This window comes from Pongo abelii, chromosome X (assembly GCF_028885655.2).
Source record: "Pongo abelii isolate AG06213 chromosome X, NHGRI_mPonAbe1-v2.0_pri, whole genome shotgun sequence".
NCBI lineage: Eukaryota > Metazoa > Chordata > Mammalia > Primates > Hominidae > Pongo > Pongo abelii.
This window is the reverse complement of record NC_072008.2, coordinates 2,420,784-2,443,015: the sequence shown is the minus strand read 5'-3', so window position 1 is coordinate 2,443,015 and position 22,232 is coordinate 2,420,784. Positions and strand designations below refer to the sequence as shown.

Below are 22,232 nucleotides of genomic sequence, written 5' to 3'. Positions count from 1 at the left end.
ACCCAACTGCTATGCCCATTTCCTGCTGCTGCAATGCCATGGAAACTCATAGCTACTATCCCTTATTTTATGTTGTGTTTGACTCTTGAAAACTCACCCAAAGTGTTTAGATCTCAGGTGGAAACAAAAGGCAAAAAGTGGAAGTGATGGCTTGATGACCTGAGTTACAGCAAAGATGTAACCCAACTCACTCAAAAGAACTGTGCTCTGGGCTAGGTGCAGTGGCTCATGCCTGTAATCCCAGTGCTAGGGTCGAAAAAGGGGGATCATTTGAGCTCAGGAATTTGAAACCAGCCTGGGAAACACAGCAAGACCTCATCTGTACTGGAAAAAAAAAAAATTAGCCAGACGAGGTGGTGCATGCCCATAGTCCTAGCTACTTGGGAGGCTGAGGCAGGAGGATCACTTGAGCACAGGAGGTCAAGGCTGCAAAGAGCCATGATCACACCACTGAACTCCGGACTGGGCAAGAGAGTGAGTTCCTGTCTCCAAAAAAAAGAAAAAAGAAAGAAAAGAAAAGAATCATGCTCCATAAAGAAGCAGCCAAACATGTTATTTAAATTCTGGACAGACCATTTCTTACAAAGACTTCAAGTTCAACTCAGGGATGTATGAGGCGGTAGAGACAACATAAGGAAAAGTATATCATTTCATTAGGTAGAATGTACTCAGTTTCCTAATGCCTCAATATGAGAGGAAGGAACTCTCACAGCAGATATAATTTACAGCAGTTTTAAGTCTCTGTGCACAAGACTGATGTTAACTTTGGTAATGACTTTTAAACCATTTGATTCTTGGGCACCCAAGCCCCTGTTGCCAGGCGAAAGACAACAGTCAGGAGGGCAGCCAGCAATGCCAAGAAGTCCCATGCAGTGTGCAGCCCAGTGTACTGTCTATGGAAATTAAAATGCTCAGCATGTAGGCGACCACAGTGCCTTTCCCGGAAGCAGCACTCCAAGCAAAGCCAACCCACAATTCGCACTAAATATAACAAACACAAGTGTCCCAGACGTGTGGCACAGGGCTGCCTCCTTGACCTTTACATTCCAGTGGGGTAAATTCCAAAGTGTGCCCGTTACAGCTGCTCCTGTAGACTCCTCCTCCCCACCCTTGAATGAAGAAAGAACAAGAATTCCTGACATCTCCATTGGGAGTGAAAATTACAGACAGCAAACTTTACAACTTAATTCTGTAGAACAAAAGATACCTGTCATCAGTCCATATCTACCCATCTATCCATCATCCATCCATCCATCCATCCATCCATTCATCTATTTATCTATCATCTATCTATCCATCCATCCATCATCTATCTATCATCGGATAATATCTATATTATCCATCTACCTAGCTATCATCTATCTATCCATCCATTCATCCATCCATCTACCTATCTATCATCTACCAATTCTCTGCACATCTATTATTTATTATCTATCTTACTATCATCTATCTCTATCTATCCATCCATCCATCCATCTGTCATATATCCATCCATCGTCTATCTATCCCTATCTATCTATCATCTACACATCCATCCATCCATCCATCATCTACCAATTCTCTGTACATCTATTTATTATCTATCTTACTATAATCTATCTATCTTTATCATCTATCTATCCATCCTTCCATCTATCTATCTATCTATCTCTGTCATCTATCTATCTATCTATCTATCATATATCTATCCATCCATCCATTATCTATCTATTCATCTACCTATCATCTATCAGTCCATCCATCCATCTGTCCACCTATCATCTACCAATCCTCTTCACATCTATTATTTATTATCTATCTTACTATCATGTATCTCTGTTATCTATCTAGCTATCTAATCCATGTATCTCTATCATCTATTTATCATATATCATCTATATCTATTTATCTATCATCTATATATCTCATCTATCATCCATCTATCTATCTCCATCATCTCTCTACCTACCATCTTTCTATTAGCCATCCATCTATCTATACCTATCATCTACCTATCATATATGTGTCCTCTATGTATCTACTTATTTATATCTATCAATCTTTCAATCATCTACCTGTCTACCTACTGTCTATAGATTATAAATTATCTCTACCACCATTATCTATAATCTATCTATAGTTTTCTTAGTTACTAGCTTTAAAATGATAATAATGGTGATTACTACTTCTTTAGACATTTCCAAAGGCCTGAGCTCTGATCAAAATTACTTCCCAAGAACAGGCGTAGCTGTCATGGACCCATTCAGCTGTCTGTAAGGCTCTTTTTCTCTAAGCAGAGGACAGAGTTGGGAGAGGAAGCAGGCATTCGGGACTGGCATCTGCAAAGCCCAGAGCTGGCCAAGGTAAAGGTACTGTGTGAGCTTCACCCACAGACCTCGAAAATCACACAATGCCCAAAACAGAGCCAGAGATCCAATCCCCTACCCCGTCCTCACCAGGTTTTCTCTGACCCATGTCTTGAAAGAGTGTGGAAGCAGAAAGAATTACCAAGTAGAACCCCTAGTGTTGAGCCCTAAGTGTGAACATATTTCTAAGCAGCATAATGGGTATCCCCACACCTAAACATACGACCTGCTTAGAGCTTCACCTTTCCATGCAAACTCTCAAAAAATTAACGGGAAATTAACATAACATAAAACAAACCATTTTAAAGTGCACAAGTGACTCGCATTTAGTCCATGTGCAATGTTGTGCAACCACTACCTCCAGGCAATCCGAGGACATTCTCATCACTCCAAAAGGAGGCCCTGTACCCATTACGCAGTCACTCCCCATTCTGGCAACCATGAGTCCGCTTTCTATCTCTACATTCGTATTTTGGATATTTCCTATAAATGGAATCAAACACTATGTAGCCTTTTGAAAATGGAATAATTTTATATTTCCTTTTTATTTATCACAGTAAATTTCACATGACATAAAATTTGCCATTGTAAAGAACACAATTCATCACAATGTTGTACACACACCACCTCTATCTAATCCTGGGACATTTCATCACCACAAAAAGAGACCCTGCACTCATTAAGGACTATCTCCCCTTTCTCCCTTCCCTAGCTTGTGACAACCACCAATCACTTTTTATCTCTGTGGATTTGCCTGTTCTGCATATTTCATGTAAATGGAATCAAGCGCCTTTTGTGTCTGACCTCTTTCCATCAGCATGATGTTTTCAAGGTCCATCCATTTTTGTCAATTCAATCACGTAATTAAAAGTGTAAACTGGGAATCTTCCAAGCAAAGATGGTGGATGGGGAGCTCCTAGTTTCTCTTTCCTTCCTTCTGAGATAAAAGGAGAAAAAACTAAAAAGTGTGCTAAGGAAGGCAAGTGTGAACCCCAAGCCAACAAAGAGGCAGGAGAAAACCGTCAGCCAATAAGAGAAACTGGAGAAGTCACTGAAATTCTGCAGAATTCTCAGAGGCCAAATATACCTATCACCAGGGGCAAAATCAGATAATAGGATCTACTCTAAAGGAAACAAAAAGCTCAAGAAAAAAATAATTACCATCACATAGAAGTGGAATTCTCAACCTATAGAATAACCTTGACAAATTCAGACAAGTCGGCAACCCTTTCAAGTGGGCACAGCTCAACTGACATTCCTCATTTTTATACATGTAGATAATATCAGGTATTTGAAAAACACCTTCACCACAAAAGAGAAAACTGAAAAGTTATGGGGTGAAATGGGAAGAACCCCAGAAATACCAGACAGTTCATGGAATAGAAATTCAAGGAACAGACAGGCAGACATAAAAATTCTGACTGCACCAATTAGTATTCTTTCAAAAGATTAGGGGGAGAGGGATACATCTATAAACCAAGAATCAAATGCTATAGAAAAGATCACTCCAAGGATAAGAAATAGTTATTAGAAGTTAAAAATATGATTTGCTGAAATGAAAATGGAATAACAGAAGGTTTGGAAAACATCATTGAGGAAATCTCCCAGAAAGTAGAATAAAGGGACAAATGGAAAATTTCAGAAAGCTAGAAGCCTACAGGAATGATTCAGAAGGTTCACCAACATGAGTTTCAGAATAAGAGAATAGAAAAAAAAAAAACAGAGAGAAGAAAAGTTTTCAAAGAAATTAAACAGGAAATGTTCTCAACAGCAGAAAGTCAGTCTTTAGATTTAAAAAGCCCAGAGAGTATGCAGCAAAAGAGAAAGAAAAAGAAAAAAGAAAGAAAGAGAGAGAGGAAGGAAGGAAAGGAGGGAGGGAGGGAGGGGAGGGGAGGGGAGAGGAGAGGAGGGGAGAGAGAGAAAGAAAGAAAGAAAATCAACAGTCCTTTTCCTGACAATATGTTCCTGGAATTTAAAAACACCAAGGCTAAGGAGAACATCGTGAAAATGCCAAGAAAATGAAAGTAAAATAAAAATACACGTCAATCCTATTAAGGATGAGACTGAGACTTCTTATCACGAATAGTGGACACTAAAACAAACCACCATATCTAAACTCTGAGTGCAATGGTCCTCAACCTAAAATTGTATACCCAGACCAAATAGCTAAATTTCTATACCCAGGCCAATTAGCACATCTGCTGCACATTTATCTACCACATACCATTTCTCGGGCAGTTATTTCAGTATGTGTTTCATACTGAGAATGGACTTGTATTCATTTAATTTAAAATATATATATATTTTTTGCACATGCCTGTAGTCCCAGCTACTTGGGAAGCTGAGACGGCAGGATTGTTTGACCCAGAAGTTGGAGGCTACAGTGAGATATAATTGTGCCACTGCACTCCAGCTTGGGTTACAGAGCAGAGCCCTGTCTTTAAAAAGAAAATGTGTGTGTGTGTGTATGTGTGCGTGTGTGTGTGTGTGTGTGTGCATTTAATTGCAAAGCAGATGGCAAAGTAAAAAATAAGGTAAATCAAATCATATATATTATGAAAAGAATCATCAGCAAAGTAATGTCAAACTGAAAACAAAGTGCCATTTACAATTTTTAGCCTTTCATTGGCAATATTAAGATTTCTTTGTGATCTCCAATGTATAGATTATTGAAATCTGAGGAACCATGTTTAATGACGCTGTGAATTAAAGAATAGAAAGGAAAAGGAGTGCATCCTTTAGGAACTACAATGACAAAGGTAAGAGAACTCCCGAGAGGGGGGCGTTGTTTTGAGATTTCCTCCTGAGCTGGCTGTTCTGTCCACCTTCAAGATGCTCAGAGGGATTGGTTCCCCTCTGAACTTCACCACTGAATCTGAGAATGAGGGCTAAATCACACTCCAAAGGCCATGCTTTGGGATTTTCCTCCAGAAACAGATGACTGAGGTTAGACCTTGCTATTTAGATGCTTGGTCCCGCAAGAGCAAGCTCTGCAGAATATTTGCCGTGCCAACTCCTATACCCCAGTAAGGAAGAGTCCACTGTTTCCAATCCCACGTACTGACCTGCGCTCTTAAGGAGCGGAGAGGAAGAACAGAACATGTATAAAATGAAACTTGGCATCATCTGACCTGGGTCATGAGCTCCACCGGGTAGATTCAGATCCCTATTACCCACCTCCTAGGTCTCCCCAAGAGTCCCAGAAGCCTCGTCTGTGCTGAGCATTTATGACATGAATTCTGGGGTAAGGAGAAGTCCACTTGCCTCCAATCCCACATTCTACTCTTGCATAACTAACCTGAGATCTTAACCGAGAGGCACAACAGAAAATGTTGGGGTTCTCGGTTATGTTGTTGTGGTGGTGGTTTTTGAGACAAGGTCTCCCTCTGTTGCCCAGGCTGGAGTGCAGTGGTATGATTTCAGCTCACTGCAGCCTCGACTTCCTGAGAGCAAGCAATCCTCCCACCTCAGCCTCCTGAGTAGCTGGGACCGCAAGTGCACACCACTACATCGTTATTTTTTAATATTTTTGGTAGAGACAGGTTATGTTGCCCAAGCTGGTCTCGAACTCCTGGGCTCAGGTGATCTACCTGCCTCAGCCTCCCAAAGTGCTGGGAGTACAGGTGTGCCTCTGTGCCTGGCCTTTTTTTTTTTTTTTTTTTTTTTTTTTTGACAGGGTCTTGCTCTGTCTGCCACCAAGGCTGGAGTGCAGCAGCAGCATCACGGCTCACTGAAGCCTGGAACTCCTGGCCTCAAGCAATCCTCCCGTCCTGGCCTCCCAAAGTGCTAGGATTACAGGTGTGAGCCAGCCACCACACCAGACTAGAAAACATTTAAAATGGGTCTCTGCATCAACCACCCTGAGCCACAACTTCCCTCCTTTGCATTCTCTGCTCTACCCTGTAGATTCTGGTCCCTGTTATCTGTCTCCTCGGTCCTTAAAAACCACATTTTCTCCCCCAACACACAGTGAAAGCCATCAGCTGTCCTGAAAGCCAACCCAACGCCAAGGGTTTTCTCATTGTCTGCAGATGTAAGCTGGGTCCAGACTGCTGGTCATCTCATCCCCTACACTCAGTCCCCACGTCCAGCTCAACCCCTCTGGGTCTTCAAGCACGTCCTATGATGTGTGCTACTACCATGGGGCTACTACCACTCCCTTAACTCACCTGGAACTCGCTCTTCTCCCAGCACATGGTGGCCGTGGAAAAAACCACCCATCCCTCAGAGATCTTCCTGCAAACCCTGCTCCCCAAGACGACCCTTCTCATCACAGTCCCTCATCTCCTATGACACAGGACCTTTCATCTCTTGTGCCATCTTACCTGCTGTGCTCATTTTGCTTACTGGTGGGCTCATCGCTGTCTCCTTTCCCTAGCAAACCCATGAATGAGTTTCCTGGGGCTGCTGTGAGAAAGTACCACACGCTGGGAGACTTAAACAACACACATTTACTCTCTTACAGTTCTGAAGGCCAGGATTCCAAAACCAAACTCTAGAGAAGTGTCCTTCCTGCCTCTTCCAGCTCCTGGTGGCTCCAGATGTCCCTGGGCTTGTGGCCACATTACTCCAATCTCTGCCTCCAACTCCACATGGCCTCCTCTGTGTCTGTGTCTCTTCTTCTATCTCTTAGAAGGACACCTGTCGTTGGATTTAGGGCCCACCCAAATATTCCAGGATAATCTTATCTTGAGATGCTTAACTAATTACATCTGCAAAGACCGTATTTCCCAATAAGGTCTGTAAATCTATACTAAAATTCTAGGCCTCACAACTACCTAATTGGCCAAGAGCATTCCAAAGTTAACCAGAAAAACGAGTTCAGGCCATAATGAGGAGAGGGTCAGACATGCCTCATCACACCCTCCTCCATTCTGGAATTCAGGAGAAGCTATAACCACCGTAAACATCCACACAGACCTCAAGTCTGATGAGAAACATTTACAATCTATTCTCTCTGAAGCCTGCTACCTGGAAGCTTCATCTGCGTGATAAAACCTTGGTCTCTACAACCTCTTATCATAACCCAGACATTCTCTTCTATTGATAATAACTCTTTCGACTAATCAGAACATTTAAAAGTCTATCTATGACCTGGCACCACCCCCCGCAACCCCCTTGCTTCAAGTAGTCCCACCCTTTCAGATCAAAGCAATGTGTATCTTACATGTATTGATTGATGTCTCATGTCTCTCTGAAATGTGTAAAAGCAAGCTGTACCCCGACCACCTTTGGCCCATGTTGTCAGGACCTCCTGAGGCTATGTCACGGGCATGTCCTTAACCTTGGCAAAATAAACTTTCTAAATTGATTGAGACCTGTCTCAGATACTTTTGGGTTCGCAGGTCCCATTCACAGCTTCTGGGGGGACATGAGTTTTATGGGGGACACTGCTTATCCCAGTCCACAGTGCTGTGCCATAAGCTGCACACACAAGGGCATCTGCTCAGAGAAAGAGTGAAGGATTGAAGCTGGAGACAGAAGACAAAGAAGGTGAAGGGGCAGAAGATGTCTATGTGAGCCTAATGACGTGCTCTCAGTGCATTACACGTTCACTGTGGGTTCACGTCCCAGGCAATTCCCAGGCACGAGAATCTGCTAGGTGCTGGGCCCAGCAGCTGACAAGGTACAAGCTCTGTCCTCAGACACCCACAGCTCCATGAGAAACATCAGCCCTAAGAAATGGGTGTTTCAATACTGCAAGGTAAGTCCTATGGCTGGCAGCAGTTTTTGAAAGGGCACCATCCAAGCTCAGGGATAAATGGCCAGGAAGAACTTATCCATCAAGAAATCAGTGGATCAATAAACAAGAATGAATATGGCTCCCATCCATCCAGGAGTGTCTAGATGGGGCATACCTATGCGCTATCATTAATTCCCTTTCCAACACAGAGATGTGCTTCAGAAACAAGTAAACCGGGCCTTCAATGATTAATTAAATGTCTGAGGTCACCTCTGACTCCAACACCAACAAAAGCCCTCAAAATAGCTACTGTCTCCTGTCTCCAATAAGAAACTGAACTAAAAATAATAAGGCAAAGAAGGAAGAGGCAGAAAAAGTCCACCAGCCAAGGCCAGAAGTGGAGATGATAGGTTGCATGCTGCATCCTGCATTCCTCACAGCATAGCAACAGCAGCTGGAGAACAAGGACCCACAGGAAGAGATGGGGTCAGAGGGCCCAGATGACGAAGGTGATATGCAGCCTTTTCTATTATCCTGAGGCTTATGAGGAGCTATTTGAGGGTTCCAAGACCTGTAAGAAGGTCTCATCTCCATTGCCAGGGAGGGCCCTCTGGCTGTCTAGAGAAAAGGATGATGCAAGTGAATTGGCCCAAAGCAAGGTGAAGAGGACAACACAGAGGAATGGCAAAGTGATCAGTGATTGATCGCCACCTGTGCTGGTTTTATAGTTCTTCATAAGGGCATCAGTGACAACTAAGAGAAATGGCAAAGTGATCAGTGACTGATAACCACATGCACTGGTTTTTTACCCCTTCTTGAGGATCTCAGTGACAACTGAAAGAAATGACAGAGTGATCAATGATTGATAACCATGTGCATGGCCTTTTTATCTCTTCATCAGGACGTGAGTGACAACTAAGCCAACTGGCAAAGTGATCAATGATTGATAACGATGTGCGCTGGTTTTTTTAATCTCTTCATGAGGATCTCAGTGACAACTAAGAGAAATGGCAGAGTGATCATTGATTGATAACCACGTGTGCTGGCTTTATAGCTCTTCATGGGGACCTCGGGGAAAACACTATGATTAATGGGTGTTATAGAAGGATGATAACCCATCCTGAAACGCCTAGGATGAAACCCTAACCCACAGAACCTTTGAATGTGTCTGTATTTGAAGATGGGGTCTTTAAAGAGGTGATTACGGTAAAATGAGGTCACTAGGGTGGGCTCTAATACAGTAGCCCTGCTGGCCTCATTATAAGAGGAGATGAGGACACAGACACACACAGAGGGATGACCTTGTGGGGATACAGAGAAAGACCACATCTACAAGCCAAGGAGAGAGGCGTCAGGAGGAACCAGCCCTGCCCACACCCTGATCTCAGATTTCCAGCCTCCAGGACTGTGGGAGGGTAAATGTCTGTTGTTTAAGCCGCCCAGTCTGTGGGACTTTGTTATGGCAGCCCCAGCAGAAAAACACAGTAGTATTCAAATAAATGAGTTATCCTATTATGGGCTGAATTGTGCACCTTCAAAATTCATATATGACTATCATAACCTCCAGGACCTCAGAATGTGACTGTATTTGGAGATGAGGTCTTTAAAGAAGAGATTAAGATAAAATTAAGTCACTAGGGTGGGCTCTGATCCAATAGGATTGGTGTCCTTATAAGAAAGGAGATTAGGCCGAGCGCGGTGGCTCATGCCTGTAATCCCAACACTTTAGGAGGCCAAGGCAGGTGGATCACCTGAGGTCAGGAGTTCGAAACCAGCCTGACCAACATGGAGAAACCCCATCTGTACTAAAAATACAAAAATGAGCCAGGCATGGTGGCGGGCACCTGTAATCCCAGCTACTCGGGAGGCTGAGGCAGGAGAATCGCTTGAACCCAAGAGGTGGAAGTTGCAGTGAGCCAAGATTGCACCATTGCACTCCAGCCTGGGCGACAAGAGCAAAACTCCATCTCAAAAAAAAAAAAAAAAAAAGAGGTGATTGGGACACAGACACACACAAAGGGAAGACCCTGTGAGGACCAAGCCCAGGAGAGAGGCCTCAGGAAAAACCAGCCCTGCCCACATCTACCTTGATCTCAAACCCAAAAGAGAATGCAGACAGGGCTGCATTTAGAGTGAGAGTTTTATGGAACTACTGGATACCCTGTTTCTCTCTTTGGTTTAGAGTGGGGGGAATACTGACCACAGTCACACAATGACAAGACAACACCAGTTGGCACAAGAGCTCTCTCCAGCAACAAGGGATCCGAGACTCAGACTTTTGCTTTGGAACAAAAATGTGCACCTCCTGAAGGTTAGCCACTTCCCATCCAGGACACTGTAAAACCCATCTAAAGTGCAAAGACAGACCAGCAGATTGAAATAGAACAGAAGATGAAACATCGATTGACAGGGCTTAGCTTCCACATCGCCTTGCCTTGAAGAAACAACTGGTGATCAAGTCCTGGTGCGGCGCCAGAGAACATCCACAATTATCCAATGCTACTGCATTCAAAGAGGGAGTTTCCACTCCACGTGCCACTGCGGCGGACACTTTCAGCAACAGCACGGAGTAGAAAAACAGCAAGAAAACCTGTCACTGCACTACAGCCCACAAAAAGGAGAGACATTGTCACAAAATCAAGTCCAGCCTGGAGATTACAGTGGCTGAGAATTTTATGAATCCGTGACAACAGTTTCTTTCTACCCCTTGCCTGCCCGCCTGCACTCAAGGAATCTTCTGATCACCCCTCAGAATAACCTTAGCAACTTCCTTCTCAGCCCTTTTCTACTCAAAGGTGGTTTTTGTTTTCTGCAAAGAGTTGAGTCTTCTCTTCTGGCATGAGGCTGACCAAGATGTATGCGAATGTCCGTCTTGAATGCTGCTATTATACAGACCCTAGCAGGCTTGGGGAAACATGTGGCTTTCACTTTAGAGAGCTCCAAACGCGTCCCTAGAACAGAGAATCTTTTCTGCAATTCCTTGGAACAGACTCTTCCAGTACACCTCATGAAAACAGCCCTTAAGATCCCTGCCCCAACAATTTTCGTCTCTAAGTCCAGAGTGGGAAAAAACAGGAGAGAAGCAGCTCTGTGATTTACCAAATCTCTCCTCTGAATAAAAAAGTCATCTGTTCTGTTTGTGTGTTTTAAATTGCACTCATGGCCAGGCGTGGTGGCTCATGCCTGTAATCCCAGCACTTTGAGAGGCCAAAGAAGGAGAACTGCTTGAGCCTAGAAGTTCAAGACCAGCCTGGGCAACATAGCAAGACCCTGTCTCTACAAAATTTAAAAAATATACATTTAAAAATAAATACATAAAATGCACTCATGAATGATCCAGTGTGGTCTGGTACAAGATGGAGGTGTCTTAATGATTTAATGATAAAAAATAGAACCAGCATCTTTCTTATGGGACGAGGTTACACTCTATGTTCACATATCTAGGCCTCTTAAGTCAACCAGTCTATCTGATGTCCACAAAACCCAAGGGCAGAGAGATGGGGCTCACCGGTCCTTGGGGGGCAGGCCTTTCCTGCCATTCCTGCCAGCCAGCCCTCTGCCTGCAGGAGGATTAACCTGAATTCTTATTTTGTTGTTGTTGTTTTTTAGAGACAGGGTCTCACTCTGTCACCCAAGCTGGAGTGCAGTGGTGCAATCACAGCTCACTGCAGCCTCGAACTCCTGGGCTCAGGACCCTCCCACCTCAGCTTCCCTAGTAGCTGGGACTACAGGCAGGTGCCGCAATGCCCAGCTGATTTTTAAATTTTTTTCCTAGAGATGTGGTCTCCCTATGTTGCCCAGGATGGTCTCAAACTCCTGGCCTCAAGCAATCCTCCCGCCTCAGCTTCCCAAAGTGCTGGGATTACAGGCCTGAGCCACCAAGCCGGGCCATCCCTGTATCTGTACTGGAAACAGAAATTAAAACCGTGGTCTGAGTTCTAAGAACTCAAGGCAGCCTCTTCCCAGAGCTTTAGGGCCATTTCAGGAGAACAGACTTCTTCCCATCGGCCTTCCAGGCAGTGACAGTCTCAGGCAGTTCAATGCTATTCCCAAGAAACAAGCCCATTGAAAGTTTCAGGACTATATTTTACAAAAGGAAACGTGAAATCCCAAGGCCCCCTTCACTTGCTGTAAATCACCCCCTCCTAGCTGCTGAGGCTGGTATCTCCATTCCCTCCAGCCCCAGAGAGACCTGGGCGAGGCAGTGAGGGGGAGACTCGGGGTTTGGGGCAATCCTGCGGTCAAAGTGGGGTTCTCCCCAGTGCAGACCAATTTCTCACCCAAGCCAGTAGGAACAGGCAGGCTGAAATGAAGGAGCTTGAGCTACTCACCCGACATGGTCAGTGGCGCCGCGGGCAGTGGGCGCGGACCTGCAGACCTGCGCCCGGGAGCAGTGGGTGGACTTCCTCGCCACGAACCCGCAGAGCAGAGGCGCCGTCTTCGGGAAGCCGCGTGGATTTCCAGGCCTGGGGGCGACAGCGTGGGTGTCTCGACATCCTCGGCTGCAGGCCCCGCGGTGTCACCCCCGGCCTCCTACCCACTCCATGTCACCTGCGCCCCACGGGGCCCCGGCCTCCCCCGACTCCCCTGAGACCCCCACGCCCCGCACTTCCTCTTTGGCGCTCCAGGTCAGCCTCGTGACCTCTGGCCAGGGGCCCCTTGACCCCCTGTCCTCCCCACAGTCATCTGAGACCCCGCTGCGTCTTACCCATGCGCCCAGCAACGACACCGCCCCCGGGACACCACCCGACGTCAGCGGTGTCAGCAGCTGCCCCGCCGCCCCGCGCACCTGCTTAGAGTTCTGGGCATCCTCTTCCTCCACCCCAGCTGGCGCCCCCCGGTCACCCCTCTCCACTCCCTGGACCACCCCTGCGCTCCCGGACCCCAGTATCTGCACCTCCTCCGAGCTTGGGCTGCCTCTGCCCGCGTCCCCCGGCCAGGTGCCCCCTCCCCCGTCACCCCAGTGCCGCCCCCCGGCCTACCCCTGCGCCTCTCGCCGCCCCTCGCCGCCCCTCCTCCCCGACCCGGCCTGCCGCCCATCCTCCCCAAGCGCCCCCGAGCCCCCTCCACGCTCTGCACCTCTCCCTTACCCCGCGCTCCCGCAGCCTCTGCCCTGGGCCCGCGCCCCCCTCCCCAAGCCTCCCAGCCCTACGCCCCCGCCCCCGTCTGTCCTCCGTACTCGGGCAGCCTCAGTCTCCCCGCACCCCGCCGCGCCTGGACGGCCTGTATTCCCCAACACTCGGTGCCCTGCCTCGGCGCACTCACCCCTAAGCGCTCCTGGCCTACCCCCGTGCCCCGCACCCCTCCCCTCCTTCGCGCTTGGGCAACCTCTGACCTCCAGCCCTCTGCGCCCCTCGCCCCTCCTTTGCACTCCAGTCCGGCGCCCCTCCCCCAGCCCCCAGCCTCGGCCTCTGGGTTGCGCCCCCGCCCCGCTGTACGCCACCCACCCTCGAGACCTCCCAGGCGTTCGGGCAGCCTCTGCGCCCCCCGGCCCCCCGCCGCGCCCAGGCCTCCTCCACTGCCCACGGTCCGCTGCAGCCCCTACAGCCCCCCGCACCTCTTCTGCGCTCTGGCTGCCTCTGCCCAGAGCCGGCGCTGGAGGCCCCGAGGGCAGCGATTGGCCTCTGTCCGGAAGCCCGGCCCCGCCTCCGCCCAGCCCCCGCGGGCGCGGGTCCTCTCCTCCGCCCTGCAGCCCCTGCCCGCAAGCCCGCGCGCCGCCTGGTGTCCAGCCCCGGCTGCCGGGGAGAGAGACCCGGGAACCGCCAGGGGCTGCGATCCACGCCCGCTCCCCGCCCCTCGCCCGCCGCGGCCCCTTCGGCAGTTGGCGGTTTCTAGGTTTGGACATTTAACCTTTAATCAGCCGGCCCCAAAGTAAATGTTTGCGATGACTTAAGGCCCTGGGCCCAAGGCCAGCGCGCAGCCCGAGTGGAGGCTGCTCTGGAAGCCTCCCAGAGGGAGAAGGCAGGGCTTATACGCGATCTTGTCGAATGCATGAAAAATGCACATGCGCATACTTGCACGCGTAAATGAATGAATGAATGAGTGCACGAAAGAGAGAATAAATGAGTGTTTCAGGCTTCAGCTGTTGAATGCATAGCGAGCGAGTGGCTGTACGCACGCGGTGAGTGCATGTATGCGTGAATGCATGTGAGGCGTGAATGAACAAACAACTACTCATGAATGAGCGGGCCAGAAAATGAATGAACCAGTGAATCAATGTTTGCGCCAAGGAGGGAATGAATGCATTCACACGTGAATGCATGAGTTGAAGGCATGAATGAGCCAATGCATGTATGAATGAATTTAGAGATAGATGCATCAATGGAGGTGTGTGTGGAAAATATAGGTGAATGCATGCATGCATGCATGAAGGCATGAATCTATGAATGAGTGAATGAATGAGTTGAATGTATGAATGATTGAGTGAACAAGTGAATTCATGCATGCATAGTGCATGAATGGGTGAAAGGTGAATTCATGCATACATGAGTGAGTGCATGAATAAGTGAACAAGTGAACTTATGCATGCATGAGTGACTGCATGAGTGAAGAAACAAGCGAATTCATGCCTGCATGAGTGAGTGCATGAATGAGTGAACAAGTGAATTCAAACCTGATTGAGTGCATGAATGACTTAAGAAGTGAATTCATGCATGTATAAGTGCATGTATGAGTGAGTAAACAAGTGAATTCACGTATGCATGAGTGCATGAATGAGTGAACAAGTGGGTTCATGCCTGCGTGAGTGAGCGTATGAATGAGTAAATAAGCGAATTTGTGCAAGCATGAGTGAGTGCATGAATGAGTGAGTGAACAAGTGAGTTCACGCCTGCATGAGTGAGTGAATTCATGCACGCAGGATTGAATGAGCACGTGAAGGCATGCATTTATACAGGAATGAATGTGTGTGTGAGTGAATGAAGAGAATACATGACAAGTGAATATGTGGGTGAATGAATGAGTGAATAAATATGTATGAGTACATGAATGAGCTGAACAAACTAGCATGTGTGTTAATGCACACACGAGTGAATGAGTGAAGACTGCATACACTTCAGGAATTAATGTATTATGTATGCTTGAATGAATGAATTGAATGCATGGACAAGTTAATGGATGCATGAATGAATAAGTGAAAGTGTGAATGCATGCATGCATGAGTGAATTAAGTGAATGAATCAATGAATGTGTGAATGCAAGCATGTATGAGTGCATGAGTGGAATGAGTGATGATTGTGTGAGTGCATGCATGTATGAGTGCATGAGTGGAATGAGTGATGATTGTGTGAGTGCATGCATGTATGAGTGCATGAGTGGAATGAGTGATGATTGTGTGAGTGCATGCATGTATGAGTGCATGAGTGGAATGAGTGATGATTGTGTGAGTGCATGCATGTATGAGTGCATGAGTGGAATGAGTGATGATTGTGTGAGTGCATGCATGTATGAGTGCATGAGTCGAATGCGTGAACTTTCTTGGAGAAGAGCCTTCACGTGTCCATCCGAAAGAGACAGCAAAGGAACCCAGATTCTTGCCGAAACTGTCAATGGCGATCAATGCAAGCTACAGTCAGGCCTTCCTGATCTAGATTAATACCTAGGATGATCGATGGTCTGTGGATACCAGGCACTGTGCTGAGGGCTGTTCCTGCATCACCTCAGCCTTGGGGACAGGTATCGGTGGTGTTTTTAGCTCTACTTCATAGATGGGCCCAGAGCTGTAAATAAACAGTGGAGGCTATCTCTGACCTCCAGCAGGCTACATGCAAGAATTTAACTCATGACTACTGGGGCTTTGTAAGATATCTGCAGGGCATATTAAGCATCAAGAAGGCATCTTTATTTACTTTTTTATATGTTATTACAACATGTTTTTTTCTGCATTCGTTTGTTTTAAACAGGTTGACATATTCAATTTTACTGATTTATTTTATTTTATTTGTGTAAATTTATGGGGTAAAGTGCAATTCTGTTACATAGATATACTGAGTTGTGGTGAAGTCTGGGTTTCCAGGGTAAGCGTCACCTGAATAGTGTACATGGTACCTATTAAGTAATTTCTCACTCTCCACCATCCTCCCACTCTCTCACCCTTCTGTATCTCCAGTGTCTATTAATCCACTCTCTATGTCCATGTGGACGTATTATTTAGCTCCCACTTATGAGTGAGAACACGTGGTAATTGACGTTCTTTTTCTCAGTTATTTGACTTAAGATAATGGCCTCCAGTTTCATCCATGTTGCTGCAAAAGATAGAATTTCATTCTTTTGCATGGCTGAATATGGTTCCATTATACACATAAATCACATTTTCTGTATCCAATCACCTGTCGATGAGCACCTGGGTTGACTCCATATCTTTGCTATTGTGAATGGTGCTGTAATAAACATATGAGTGCAGGTGTGTTTTTGATATAATGACTTGTTTTCCTTTGGGTGAATACCCAGTAGTGGAATTGTTAGATCAACTGGTAGATAAAATTTTAGTTCTTTGAGAAATCTCTGTATCATTTTCCATAGGGGGTCCACTTTGAAATCCGTCCAGCCCCTGAGGCATTGGGGAAATCCTTAGGAGCCAAGAAGTGCCCTGGCAGAGCCCCTTTTGCCAGTACGACCTCAGTTTTCTATCCTCTGGATGCCAGCCCCAAAGAAGAGAAATGCCAGGATGAAGCTGGCCCCTCCAAGGAAGTCTCAGTTCTTGTGCAAGGAAGGGGAGATTCTCCCAGCTTCTATGCTTTCTGCTTGTTGGCTCCAGTAGTCGCCAGATGTCTGCACAGCCTCGTGCTGCCAATTCGTTCCATGGGGCCTGTGTTGGCTTCTTATTGCTCCAGCAGGGAAACCGTGGAGTGCTGTGCTCTTGCTCTGGGTAAGGGAGGATCCTCCTACGGGAAAGGGTCTTATGAGAGTTCTAACAAGAGGTGCATTTACAAATGACTCAGACAGCTCCTGCCTCCTGGACTGTTCAGAATGATGTGATTGTCAACCTGATCCCTTTCCCAAGGTTAGATGGAAGTTACTACTGGAGTTTTTCACCAAGGCGTTTGTGGCATTCAGGGCTGGATTCTCGGAGGTGGGCCTGTCCTGTGCACTGTAGGGTGTTGAGCAGCATCCCTGGGATCCATCTGCCAGGTGCCATTGGCACACTTTCCAGTAGTGACAATTAAAACTGACCTCAAACATTGCACAGTGTCCCCTGGTAGGAGCAGGGGCAGAATCATTCTTAGGCTGTGAGCCACTGTTTAGATAGATGATAAATAAATAGATAGATAATGGATAGATAAATAGATCAGTAGATACATGATAGATTATACATAGGTAGATGATAGATGAGATAGGATGGATGGACAGATAGATGATAGATAGGATGGAGAGATAGGTGATAAATAGATGATAGATAGATACATTGATACTTAGATACATAGATGGAGATAGAAGATAAATACATAAGAGATTGATGATGATGATGATGATGATGATGAAGAAGAAGATAGACAGGAAGACAGATATTAGATAAATGATAGATAATAGATAAATAATGATGATGGATGATGGATGGCTAGATGTATAGACATAATAGATAAATGATACATAGGTAATAGATAAATGATGATAGATGAATGGGTGGATAGATGGATACATAGATAGACAATAGATAGAGTCTTTCTCAACTTTATCACTAATAACATTTAAGTTGAATGACTGTGGGGGGCATCCTGTGCACCGCAGGGTGTTGAGCAGCGTCTCTGGGCCCCACTCACCAAGTGTCAGGAGCACTGCTCTTCTCTCTGGAACAGGGGTCTCCAAAATAGAATCTCAGACTGCGTTTTGCTGAGAACCCTCACCCCATCTTTTGATTTTGAATTCGGGGTGAGATGTGCAGGCTCAGTCCTGGTCCGGCAGCATCAGCATCACCTGGGAAACTGTGTCATGCACACTCTTAGGCATCTGAACTCTGAAATCAGAACCCTGCGTCTTGGGGCTTCCTCCAACCCCACTATGTGAACCAGGCCTCCAGGAGTTCCTAATGCGCAGCCAGGCTTGAGAGGCACTGCCTGCATTTCCGAGATTTGAGGGTGTTGGGGAGGGGTAGCTGGAGCCAGGAGGGCTGGAGAGGGTGGAGCATGGATTTGGCAGAGATAGAAAAGGGTTGAGGCAGCCAGAGAGAAAGAGACGTTGGCGAAATTGCGGGGATGTTTAAACAGCATGTTTAGGGCATGGAGGAGGCCTCGGTCTCCCAACACTAACAAGGGTAGGTGTTGCACCATTCTCTGCCCCATAAATCACCCCACCCCTCCTCACCCGCCTGTTTCTCCCGTTCCACTGAGAATTGGTGCTCTGAAAGCAGAGTATAAGGCACTAAGTCACAAGGCAATGCTCATGATCCCCAGGCAAAAGGGTAGCTCCGTTTTTAAACCCAGAGGAGGCATCTTCCCCTGGGGGTTGCCGGGCTTCTGTTCCTGTGTGTGTTGGTCTCCAGGAAGCCATGGAGAACTTGGCAGCAGGTAAGCTTTGTCATGGGTGCATTCGGAGTAAACCTTTCTCTCCTCCCTGTTGCCAGGAATAGGTGTGTGCCAATTTTCCTAGGGAGGCATTTGAAGAAAACGTCAAGACATTTATACGCCTGGGACAACTTTATTGGAGTGTTAGTTACAAGACCTTTTTAAAGTTACATGTGTGCTGGGAAAGGAAGGATTGAAACCCAGCAGGCAGCTGGGCATGGTGGCTCATGCCTGCCATCCCAGCACTTTGGGAGGTAAAGGCAGGAGGATCACGTGAGCTCAGGAGTTCAAGAACAGCCTGGCCAATATAGTGAGATCCCTCTGACTTTACAAAAAATTTTTAAAACGTTAGCCGAGAGTGTTGGCACACGCCTGTTGTCCCAGCTACTCAGGAGGTTAAAGTGGGAGGATCGCCTGAGCTCAGGAATTCAAGACCAGCCTGGCCAATATAGTGAGATTCCCCTCATCTTTACAAAAAATAAAAATAAAAAAATTAGCTGAGAGTGTTGGCACACGCCTGTAGTCCCAGCTACTCAGGAGGCTAAGGTGGGAGGATTGCTTGAGCCTGCGAGTTCAAGGCTGCAGTGAGCCATGATCGGCACTCCAGCCTGGGTGACAGAGCAAGACTCTGTCTCAAACAACAACAAAAAAAATCAAACTCAGAAGGCACAAAACAGATGTTTGTGCCAAGCTATTTGATTGCACAACATGATTGTGACAAAGGTTCTAAGAATTTAAGACAAATACAGAATGAGAGAACACATTTGCGATACACAGAACATGCATTTACATGTATGTGTGTGGGTCACAACTACAATTACATCTCAATATTTTATATTTTGGTAAAGAGTAACATAATAATATATAATATATAAAGAACTACATTGGCAAACAACATGACACAAAACAAGCAAATGATTTGCAGCATGTGCTACTGGCTACCCAGTCACCCAGTCAACCATCATTTCTCCCTATTGTTGGTGGAGCCTGTATTTTTTCCCAGGGTTCCTTCATGCTTTCTCATGCTTTTTTTTTTTTTTTTTTTTGAGAGGGAGTCTCACTCTGTTGACCAGGCTGGAGTGAAATGGCACGATCTTGGCTCACTGCAACCTCCACCTCCCAGGTTCAAGCGATTCTCCTGCCTCAGCCTCCCAAGTAGCTGGGATTACAGGCGCCCACCACCATGCCTGGCTAATTTTGTATTTTTAGTAGAGACAAGGTTTCACCATGTTGGCCAGGTTGGTCTTGAACTCCTGACCTTAGGTGATCCTCCTGACTCAGCCTCCCAAAATGTTGGAATTACAAGTGTGAGCTGCCATGCCTGGCCTACACCTGATTACTTTTAGCTAGGGGCTGTGTGTAAATCAGGGATGAGGAATTGGGGTTGATTCCTGAAAGAATGTCTTTGCTCTTAAAGAGAAAATCTGGGAGGAAATGATCTTAATTGGGCCTCCGGATATTAGTGGATGAGGCTGTGATGGCTGGAGGTACAGCAGCCATCTTCTGCCATGAGTGAAATGGGCAGATGACTTATGAAACACAGGACTGCAAGACACAGAGAACCTGGCTACTGGAGGACATTGTTAAGCCCTCAAACTGACCCATCCCAGAGGTCCTGAATCTAAGTACATCTTGTTACAGATGCTGTCTTTATTGCTTCAACCATTTTGAGTTGGCAGAGATAGAAAAGGATTGAGGTGGCCAGACAGGGAGGGAGATTGATAAAACTGCAGAGATTTCAGGGGGAAAGTGCCATCATTTATAAAATCGAGCAGAAATTGTGAAACATGTTGGTCACAGGATTCCTTTGCCTTCTTTTTTTGTTTTGTTTTGAGACAGTCTCTCTCTGTCTTGCCCAGGCTGGAGTGTAGTGGCATGATCTCAGCTCACTGCAGCCTCCGCCTCCCAGGTTCAAGCAATTTTCCTATCTCAGCCTCCCGAGTAGCTGGGACTACAGGCACGTGCCACCACACACAGCTAATTTTTGTATTTTTAGTAGAGACGGGGTTTCACCATGTTGGCCAGGCTGGTCTCGAACTCCTGACTTCAGGTGATCCGCCCACCTCGGTCTCCCAAAGTGCTGGGATTACAGGCAAGAGCCGTCGCGCCCTGCCTCTTTTGCCCTCTTAACAATGATTAAGGGCCTAGAGGAACTTTTGTTTTTGTGCATTGTAAATGTCTACATGTTCTGTAATTAAATTACATTGCATTAAATTTAATGCTGTAATAAATTAAAATTAATATTTCTGTATTTTCTGAAATTAAAATGATGTTTTTGACTATTTAATAATTTTAAAGATAAATCCACTACATTTTACATAAATAACGTAATTTTATGAAAAATGGGATATATTTTTTCAAACAGAAAAATTTTCATAGGGGAAGAGTGTACTGTCTTACGTGTTTACAAATCTTGTTAATATCTGACTTATGAGGAGACGACCAGTTTCTCAGATCAACATTCCTTATGTTGTTCAGGTTAAAGTAGATGAAGAAAATCTAGCCTCACGAAGATACATAGTTAGAAAAAGTATTTTAGTAATCTTTTCAAATAACTGTGAATGTTCTCCTTTGATGACAAAACTTGATCATCAATAGCTTCTCAAAGATAAGCTAGTGTGGAATCTGAAATCCTATCACTGAATTTTTAAAGTCTACAAATTTAAAACCCACAGGTTTATCTTAAGCTTCAGACAAACCTTTTATCCATTCATGATTCGGCCACTTCACACGTGGGTCATTTGTAGAATATTGGTTCATTGAGTTATGGAGGTCTTCCAGATGTTTTATTTCATAATATGTATATTTTTAAAAAACACACACATTTGTTAATATCCCTATCCATCTCATCCCAAAAGTCTTTAGCTAGAATACCAAAAGAAAATATCTCCTCTTTAATATTATTAAAGTTGTGGCCTGAACGAGGGCTTCATTCATTCATTTTCCCGTGTGTTTAATAAGTCTTTAGGGCCAGGCGTGGTGGCTCAAGTCTGTAATCCCAGCAATTTGGGAGGCCAAGGTGGGAAAATCACTAGAGCCCAGGAGTTCCAGACCAGCCTGGGAAGCACAGTGAGACCCCCGTCTCTATAAAAACAATAAATAAATTAGCCAGGCATGGTAGGACATGCCTGTTGTCCCAGCTACACAGGAAGCTGAGGTGACAAGATCATTGGAGCCCAGGAGTTTGAGGCTGCAGTGAACCATGATCACACTGCAGCACTCCAGCCTGGGCGGCAGAGCAAGACATTGTCTCGATAAATAAATAAATAAGTCTTTAATGAGCATCTACTACATGCCAGTCATGTTTCTGGAAACTGGGGACAAATCCACGCCTTTGTAGCAGTTGCATTCTAGTGGGGATGGAGCCAGGAGAGAAACAATAAAAGGTGATACTTTATCATATGTTGGAAGTTGATAAGAGATAGAGAGAAAAGATTAGAACAGAGGATGTGGGTGAGGAAGTGCTCGTAGTGGGTGGGGACCTGCGATTGAAATGATCTTACCTCCCTGCAGCCTCCCTTTGGTCTACGGCCAATGGTGGACAGTGTCAGATTTTGCCCCCAGCCTTCCCACCAGCTCTGCTATTGGATCAAATGTTCTATGCTTGTTAGGTCCAAGCACTGTTTTCATTTTTGGTTGGGGAAAAATTGGCAGCTTCTCTTTCCATATGTCATGTCTACATCCCAGCTATTCCTAAACAAG

The 22,232-nt window shown here is 45.9% G+C and overlaps 1 protein-coding gene across 7 annotated transcripts in view; it reads right to left on the bottom strand.

Moving 5' to 3' along the window:
* Window positions 1–13,821, bottom strand: part of GYG2 (glycogenin 2) — a 58,758-nt gene extending 44,937 nt beyond the window's left edge. For 2 of the 7 annotated variants that reach the window (XM_009234564.4, XM_054544280.2), the window contains exons 1-2: window positions 13,589–13,697; window positions 12,363–12,497 (exon numbers count right to left, since the gene is read on the bottom strand). In XM_009234564.4, coding sequence (XP_009232839.2) covers window positions 12,363–12,369 — 7 coding nt within the window. In that variant the 5' untranslated portion in view covers window positions 12,370–12,497; window positions 13,589–13,697. Of the gene's footprint in view, window positions 1–12,362; window positions 12,498–13,478 lie in introns of all 7 variants that reach the window. The other 5 variants (XM_009234563.3, XM_024241542.3, XM_024241543.2 and 2 more) reach the window with 5 other exon arrangements.
* Between the last annotated feature and the right edge of the window lie 8,411 nt (window positions 13,822–22,232).